Source organism: Nicotiana sylvestris, chromosome 5 (assembly GCF_000393655.2).
Source record: "Nicotiana sylvestris chromosome 5, ASM39365v2, whole genome shotgun sequence".
Taxonomy (NCBI): Eukaryota; Viridiplantae; Streptophyta; class Magnoliopsida; order Solanales; family Solanaceae; genus Nicotiana; species Nicotiana sylvestris.
Window position 1 is genome coordinate 42965747 of NC_091061.1, and position 9585 is coordinate 42975331.

The 9585-nt window shown below is 45.3% G+C and overlaps 1 protein-coding gene across 1 annotated transcript; it reads right to left on the bottom strand.

Moving 5' to 3' along the window:
* Window positions 1-661: 661 nt before the first annotated feature.
* LOC138868563 (uncharacterized) lies at window positions 662-1081 on the bottom strand. Its single transcript, XM_070146121.1, has one exon. It carries the CDS (start codon window positions 1079-1081, stop codon window positions 662-664), a length of 420 nt encoding a protein of 139 aa, XP_070002222.1.
* Between the last annotated feature and the right edge of the window lie 8504 nt (window positions 1082-9585).

The window sequence follows — 9585 nt, forward strand, 5'->3', positions numbered from 1 at the left end:
TGCAGCTTCGGAGCCGCTTCTACGGTTCCTGGTCTGGCCTGCCCTGGGTCGCATTTGTGGTCTCACATCTGCGGTCCACCAACGGAAGGTGCGGTTATGACAAAAGCAACAGCTTCAGCTCTTCTTAAAAATTTCCACTTCACTCGAGCCTCGTCCGATTGACGCTCGGGGCTCCCGGGCCCCGCCCGAACACACCGACAAGTATGAAATTATGAGACGGACCTACTCGAACCTTCGAAACACTCGAAACAACTCTAAATCTAGGAATCACCCCCTAAAACCAAATGAATCAAACTTATGAACTTCAAGTTCTTAATTTTTCTCTAACGGGCCAAGACGCCCTTAAACTACTTGGATTGACTCCAAATATTATAGGTAAGTCTTAAATGATATTTCGGACCTATACCAGGCTTCGGAACCATCATACGAGCCCAATACCTATGAAATCAATCATTAATTAGTTTCTTTAAATCCTTAAAACTTCAGATTAACAATTTCTAATAAAAATTCATTACTCGAGCTAGGAACCTCGGGATTCGATTCCGGGCATACGCCCAGGTCCCATATTTTCCCATGGACCCTCCGGGATCATCAAATCACGAATCTGAGTCCGTTTGCTCATAATATTGACCAAAATCAAACTTAGTCTTTTAAGAAAATTCTAAGGAATCAAATGGGCATATTTCACTCCAAACTCTTCCAAATCCCGAACCAACCGTCCCCGCATCTCCTCCTCGGACTCCCAGGTTGCCTCCTCGACTGGTTGGCCCCTGCACTGGACCCACACCGCAAAAGTTCTTTTGGACCTTAACTGGCAATCTTGTCTATCAATAATGGCAACTGGCTCCTCCTCATAACCCAAACTCTCATCCAACTGAATAGTATTGAAGTCTAACACATGGGACAAGTCGGCATGATACTTTCGAAGCATCGATACATGAAAAACTGGGTGAACCCCCGATAGGCTGGGGGGTAAATCAAGCTCATAGGCAACCTCCCCAACTCGTCTCAACACCTCAAAGGGACCAATAAACCTTGGCCTCAACTTGCCCTTCTTCCCGAACCTCATAATGCCTTTCATTGGCGAGACTTTAAATAGAACCTTCTCGCCTACCATGAATGATATATCACGCGCCTTCTGATCCGCATAGCTCTTCTATGTAGACTGAGCTGTGCAAAGCCTCTCCTGGATCAACTTCCCCTTGTCCAAGGCATCCTGTACCAAATCTGTACCGTATAACTTAGCCTCACCAGGCTCAAACCACCCGATAGGAGAACGACAATGACAACCATATAAAGCCTTGTATGGAGCCATCTCTATGCTGGACCGATAGCTGTTGTTGTATGCAAATTCCGCCAAGGGCAAGAACTGATCCCACTGCCCTCCAAAGTCAATCACACATGCCTGAGCATGTCCTCCAAAATCTGAATTGTCTGCTCCGACTGCCCGTCGGTTTGAGGATGGAATGCTGTGCTGAGCTCTACACGGGTCCTCAACTCACTCTGAACCGCTCTCCAGAAATGGGAAGTGAACTGAGGGCCTCTATCTGATATGATGAAAACAGGCACACTGTGCAATCGGACTATCTCCTGAATGTAAATCTGAGCATACCTCTCTGTTGTGTAAGTAGTCACCACTGGGATGAAGTTGGCCGACATGGTCAACCTATCAACAATGACCCATACTGAATCAAACTTCTGCAATGTCTGCGGCAACCCAACTACGAAATCCATAGTGATGATCTCCCACTTCCACTCTGGTATAGGCATCTACTGAAGTAGGCCACCCGACCTCTAGTGTTCATACTTGACCTGCTAGCAATTCAAACACCTAGATACATACTCCACTGTGTCTTTCTTCATCCTCCGCCACTAATAATGCTGCCTCAAGTCACGGTACATCTTCGTAGCACCTGGATGAATGGAATACCGTGAACTGTGCGCCTCTTCTAGAATCCTCTCCCTCAGGCCATCAACATTAGGAACACATAAACAACCCTGGAGTCGCAAAACACCATCCTCGCCAATAGAAACCTCATTGGCACCTCCCTGAAGTACCATGTCTCTGAGAACTGCCAAATGTGGATCATCGAACTGCCGGGCCTTGATCTGCCCTAATAATAAAGACTGAGCAACCACACACGCAAGAGCTCGACTGGGCTCTGAAATATCCAACCTCACAAGTTTGTTAGCCAAGGACTGAATGTCCAAAGCTAGTGGCCTCTCCGCTGCTGGAATGAATGCCAAGCTACCCATACTCTCCGCCTTTCTGCTCAAGGCATCCGCAACCATATTTGCCTTGCCCTGATGATAAAGAATGGTGATGTCATAATCCTTCAGTAACTCAAGCTACCTGCGCTGCCTCAAATTAAGATCCCTCTGCTTGAATATATGCTGCAAGCTGTGATGATCAGTATAGACCTCACATGACACCCCATATAGATAATGCCTCAATATCTTAAGGGCATGAACAATTGTGACCAACTCTAGATCGTGCACAAGATAATTCTTCTCATGAACCTTTAGCTGACGCGAAGCATATGCAATAACTCGTTCCTTCTGCATTAATACACATCCCAAGCCAACGTGTGAAGCATCGCAATATACCGTATACATCCACGAGCCGGAAGGCAATACAAGAACTGGTGATGTAGTCAAAGCTGCCTTGAGCCTCTGAAATCTATCCTCACAATCATCAGACCAACGGAAAGAAGAATCTTTTTGGGTCAATCTAGTCAAAGGTGATGCAATATAGGAAAAGTCCTACACGAATCGTCTGTAGTAACCTGCTAACCCCAGGAAACTTCTAATCTCAGTCATTGAGGTAGGGCGTGGCCAACTCTTAATTGCCTCGATCTTCTTGGGATCCACCTTAATACCCTCTCCTGACACAACATGCCCAAATTATGCCACCGACTCTAGCCAAAACTCACACTTGGAGAACTTAGCATATAGCTTCTGCTCTCGCAAGGTCTGAAGCACTACTCTCAAATACTGCTCATGCTCCCCCAAGCTACGGGAGTATATCAAGATGTCGTCAATGAAGATAATGATAAATGAATCAATATAAGGCCGGAACACCCTGTTCATCAAGTCCATAAATGCTATTGGGGCATTAGTCAAGCCAAAGGACATCACCAAAAACTCATAATGGCCATATCTAGTCCAGAATGCAGTCTTCGGAACATTTGAGTCCTGAATCTTCAGCTGATGGTACCCTAACCTCAAGTCTATCTTAGAGAACACCCTAGCACCCTATAACTGGTCAAACAAATCATCGATACGAGGCAACAGATTCTTGTTATTGATGGTGACTTTGTTCAACTGGCGGTAACCAATGCACATCCGCATAGTCCCATCCTTCTTCTTCACAAATAACACCAGTGCAACCCAAGGTGATACACTGGGCCTAACAAACCCCTTCGCCAACAACTCCTCAAGCTGCTCCTTTAACACTTTCAACTCTTTAGGAGCCATACGGTACGGTGGAATAGATATAGGATGGGTGCCTGGAGCCAAATCAATATCACGATCTGGTGGCATACCCGGAAGATCAGAAGGAAACACATCGGCAAACTCCCGAACTACTGGAACTGAATCAATCATAGGAGACTCTACGGTGGTGTCCCGAACATAAGCTAGATAAGCCAAACACCCCTTCTCGACCATATGCCTAGCCTTAAGGAAGGAAATAACCCGACTAGGTGTATAAACTGTGGACCCCTTCCACTCCAACCTCGACAACCCTAGCATCACTAGTGAAACAGTCTTGGCATGGCAATCTTGGACGGCATGATATGGAGATAACCAATCCATGCCTAGGACGACCTCAAAATCGATCATATCAAGTGACAAGAGATCTGCTCTAGTCTCGAAACCACATAATGTGACCACACAGGACCGGTAGATCCGATCCACAACCATAGAATCACCCACAAGAGTGGACACATGAACAGGAGTGCCCAAAGGCTCATGAGAAATAACCAGAAAATGAGCAAACAGAGATGATATATATGTTTAAGTAGACCCTGGGTTGAATAATATCGAAGCATCTCTACCGCCGATGGAGATAATACCTATGATGACGGCATCTAAGGCCAATGCATCTGGCCTGGCCGGAAGGGCGTAGAATCTGGCTGGAGCATCGGTTGGCTGGCCTCCACCTGACTGAACAATAGTTGGCTGATCTCTCCCTTCTTGGCTTCCACCTCTAGGACGGCCCCTACCAGCCTGCCCTCCACTCTAGGTGGCGGGGCGGCTGGTGCTGAAGTTATAGGCTACTGACCCTGCTACACTGCCTTGCCCCAAAGTTTGGGGTAGGTCCTCTTCATGTGACCTAGATCTCCACACCCGTAGCATACCCTTGGTACCATAGCCTGCTGCCCTGAAGTTTGAGCTTGCTGACCCAAATACCCACTAGAAGAACCCTGGATGGCTGGGGGGCGATATAAACTCTCTAGCATGGCACTGAAGTGAGCACTGGAAGAACCATGATAACCAGAATACCCACCGGAGGAACCCTGAATAGCTGATAGGCGGTAAGAACTCTCCGGCATCGCACTAAAATAAGGCCTCACTGGAGCACCTCTAGGAGGGGGTGATGGTGCTGAATAAGGAGGTCTGCTGGGCTGACCCCTCCCAAAGTGACCTCTACCCCTAGCTAGGGCACCTCTGAACTCTTCCGAAATCTAGCCCTCTTATCCTGCTGCATCTGCTCTCTACCCCTCTGGCGATACCCTCAATCCTGTGAGCAATCTCTACCACTAGCTAATACTCAGTACCTATCTCCACCTCTCGGGCCATGACAGCTCGAATAGTAAGGTGTAACCCCGCAATGAACCTTCGCACTCTCTCTGCATCTGTGGGAAGTATCGTGAGTGCATGGCAAGACAACTCAGAGAACCTCGCCTCATAATCGGTCACCGACATCTGACCCTACTCAAGATGCTCAAACTGATACCGCAGCTCTTCCCCCTCAGAGGGCGAAATGTACCTATCCAAGAATAACTGTGTGAACTGACCCCAAGTGAGGGGAGGAGAACCTGCTAGCCTACCAAGAACATAGGACTGCCACCACCTACGGGCCCTGCCCTCCAGCTGAAAAGTAGTGAAGTCAACTCCATGCGACTCCAATATCCTCATGTTGTGCAGTTTGTCCCTGCACCTGTCAATGATGTCCTGGGAATCCTTATGTCGCTCACCCCCAAAGATAGGAGGGTGAAGCCTAGTCCATCTATCCAATAAATTCTGCGGATCGCCATCTGCAGTTGGCCCGGGCTGGGGTGCCACAACAGCAACTGGCTGAGCCCCATCTGAGGGTAGTGCACCTAGAGTCTGATACACTACAGTTGCGTAACTGAGAGCCTGAGCAGTAGGGGTCTGTGCTCCCCCTCCCGCTGGTAATGTAGCCGGATCTGCTGGAAATAAGCCAACATGAGTCATAGAATCCATGAACCGTAGCATACGGCCCATGACCTCCTGGGATCCCGGTGCTGTCATAAAGTCTGTCGGGGTAGGCTCAGCTGCGGGCACCTTGCCCTGCTCCTCGATAATAGGATCTCCCGTAGGATCTGCTGGTGGTACTACTAGAATAGCTCTGGGATGCCCTCGTCCCCTACCACGGGCCGGTGCCCTCCCTCGGCCTCTGCCTCTAGCAACGGGGGAGCAGCTCCGCCTGGGTCCGGAACATCAGCCGTGTGTGTCCTCACCATCTATGAGAGAATAGAAGAGGGAAATTTAGTATACCAACCACTGCACGATAGGAAATGAATAAAGAGTAGTTTTCCTAATACCCTATAGCCTCTCGAAGATAAATACGGACGTCTATATACCGATCTACAAGACTCTATTAGGGTTGCCTATGACTTGTGAGACCTACGTGAACCTAGTACTCTGATACCATGTTGTCACGACCCATTTCCATAATAGGTCATGATGGCGCCCAACACCACTGATGGGCCGGCCAACGCGGAAAATACTAAATAAACTTTCATTTACGTTTACCCGAAAATAGTTGAAATAACTCTTTAAGTTGAAATAAAAATCAGAAATGATTAATACAGTCATAATAATCATACAACTCCAAAATGATACAGTCTACTAATGTGTGTTCCAAGACATGGTGTGTCACAAGCTGTGGGCAACTAGTAGAATATACAAAAGAATTACACTATCCTACTGTTCGAAACAAAATAGACAGCAAAAATACGTAAGAAAAACTTCTTCGGGCTGCTGAACGGCATGGGAGGGAAGCAGCTCACCGTACAAGTCTCGAGTCCACTCAGGGGTGCGCACCAAACTGATAGCCAGATACACCTGCCTCAGATACTGTACAATTAAGTACAAAAGTTGTAGTATGAGTACATAAACAATATGTACCACGTAAGTATCCTGTCTAATCTCGGAGAAGTAGATACGAGAGGTCGACTTGATACTTACTAGGGTCAAATAATATGAGAAGAATTTATAATAAGCATAGATAGCACAATTTATTAACGTTTTATGGCAATGAGTAACAGTTCTTTTTCCAAATAATGTCATGGTATCCATTTACATTTTCAAGGCATACATAAAGTTCAGGTCGCCGAGAAATACTAAGTAAAGCATGCGCAAATAACACCGAGGGACATACGGCCCGATCCAACATAAAAGTAAAGTGTGCACTGCCGAGGGTTGAACGGCTCGAACCATAGATGCATCTGTTCCCCCGCTCGCGAATCACATGTGCGACGCGGTAAAATATAAATAAGCTCATCAACAAGCAGACAATAATATATATATATCGGAGGGGTAGTTATTCACAGGAATATCCAAATTCTCTTTTAAAAAAAACAAACAGGATAAAGTTCCTCCACTAGTCTCATTTACCTTAATCAAAATCATTTATACGAATCTGAATTTATCATCAAGTTACAAGAATATCACGTAGAGCATGCTTTTGGGTCCTAAACTACCCGGACTTAACATAGTAGTAGCTACGCACGGACTCTCGTCACCTAGTGCGTACGTAGCCCTTGCATATAATAGCAATTAATTCCATTATTACACCTATGGGGACAATTCCCTGTTACAAGGTTAGAAAGGAGACTCACCTCGCTCCAAAGTGCACTTCCAATACCAACAACGAGTCAAAGCCCTCAATTCGAAGCCGAACGATCCCAAACTAGTTAAATGAGGTAAGAACTAATCAATATAGGTTCACAAGATCGAATTCTAGCTATTTAAGCAATTTTCCAACCTTTAACACAAGTTTCCTAAAATCCGACCCCAGACCCACGTGCCCGGATCCCGAAATTTTTTGAAGGAAGTTGCCTTCCATAACCTAAGGATCGATAATATATGATTTCTAATATATTCCATAGCAAATTTCGTGGTTAAATCTAACTTTTACTAAAACCCTAGGTTTTTGCTCTAACCCCATGATTTCACCTTAATACTATTGTTTAATCTAACCAAGACAAAATCATTAAACTAGAAATAGGTAGAACACACTTACCTCAAGATGTTAGGTGAAGATCTTCTCTCAAAAGCTCTAAAATCGCCAATGGAAGAGTGAAAAAGTGATAAAAATGACTTAGAACCCGTATTAAATGAACCACACTGCCTCAACAATTTCCGCATCTGCGGTCCCGCATCTGCGAGAAGAGGACCGCATCTGCAAAAGGGGCTAAAATGGCTGGGACTGCTCTTATGGTCTTGAGGCCACATCTGCGGATCTGCTTCTGCGGCTTAGGAGCCGCTTCTACGGTTCCTGGCCTGGCCTGGCCTGGGCCGCATCTGCGGAGCCGCTTCTGCAGTTCCTAGCCTGGCCTACCCTGGGCCTTATCTATGATGAAAGGACCGCTTCTACGGTCTCGCACCTGCGGTCCACCAACCGCAGGTGCAGTTATGATAGAAGCAGCAGCTTCAGCTCTTCTCAAAAATTTCCACTTCACTCGAGCCTCGTCCGATTGACGCTCGGGGCTCCCGAACCCCGGTCGAACACACCGATAAGTCTAAAATCCCGAGACGGAACTACTCGAACCTTGGGAACACCCGAAACAATGCTAAATCTAGGAATCACCACCTAAAACCAAATGAATCAAACTTATGAACTTCAAGTTCTTAATTTTCCTCTAACGGGCCAAGACGCCCTTAAACTACTCGGATTGACTCCAAATTTTACAGGCAAGCCTTTAATGATATTTCAGACCTATACCGGGCTTCGGAACCAACATACGAGCCCGATACCTATGAAATCAATCATTAATTAGTTTCTTTAAATCCTTAAAACTTCAGATTAACAATTTCTAATAAAAATTCATTACTCGGGTTAGGGACCTCGGAATTCGATTCCGGGCATACGCCCAAGTCCCATATTTTTCCACGGACCCTCCGGGACCGTCAAATTACGAATCCGGGTCCATTTACTTAAAATGTTGATCAAAGTCAAACTTAGTCTTTTAAGAAAATTCTAAGGAATCAAATGGCCATATTTCACTCCAAACTCTTCCAAATCTCGAACCAACCGTCCCCGCAAGTTGAAAATTAGCTAAAGCAGGCATGGGAAGTTTTATTTTAGGGAATGGGGTTCTAGAAGGAAAAACGAACGGGCGGGTCGTTACAAATTTATTCTTCGCATTCGTGATCGTGTAAGTGTGAGAGTCAGAGCATCACATTCACGTGGTGTCTTTTGCGTTCGAATAAAGTTAACATCTGGTGCAGCAAAGTTGAGCCTCGCGATCACGAGGCTATTTCCACGATCGCGATTAAGGAATCAATGGGTAGTATTAAGGTTTCAAAAATGAGGGTTTTGAGTTCATATCACAAAATTGAATTGGGAGCTCGGTAGAAGGCGATTTTTGGAGAGATTTTTGCATGGATGTTTGGGGTATATGATTCCTATATAATTTTGGTCAAATTCCATGATTATATCTTCAATTCCACCATTTAATTAGTAATTTGGGGTGGAAAATTTGAGAAACGTTCTTAGGCCGAATTTTGGGGTTTTGATCGAGATTTTGGTATCAGATTTGAGTAAATTTGGTATGGTTAAACTCGTGAGTGAATGGGTATTCATAATTTGTGACTTTTACCCGATTCCAAGACATGGGTATGGGGAGGCCTTTTAGGGTGATTTTTTAATTTCTTGCTTTAGCCTTGATTTCATTAGCTAGATTAGTTTCTTGTAGTTATATTTACGTTATGTAATTGATTTGGCTAGATTTGGGCCATCCGGAGCAAGATATTCATGGAAAGAGCATTGTTACGGATTGATTGAGCTTGGTTCGAGGTAAGTGGCTTGCCTAACCTTGTGTGGGGTAACTCCCCTAAGGATTTGGTATTGTTTTTTATATATGAGCGTCGTGTACGTGAGATGACGAGTGCGTACATGGGTTATTTGTTGTAAAACTCCATTTTCATTAAGTAAAATACATGTTTCCCTTTAATTGATCTACACTAGCATATGTAATTATCCTTTTTAGTTTAGAACAACATGTCCACGTGTCTTAATTGCTTATCTGAACTATGTGCATCATGCTTAGTAGATTTACTGCTTCTTCCGTGACTTGTACTTCGTCTAAATTGTAGGATTTCGTGTCGTAG

Bases quoted from the DNA above. Each gene is read 5' to 3' on its own strand.
- LOC138868563 (XM_070146121.1), bottom strand. From the start codon at position 1,081: ATGAAAGGCATTATGAGGTTCGGGAAGAAGGGCAAGTTGAGGCCAAGG.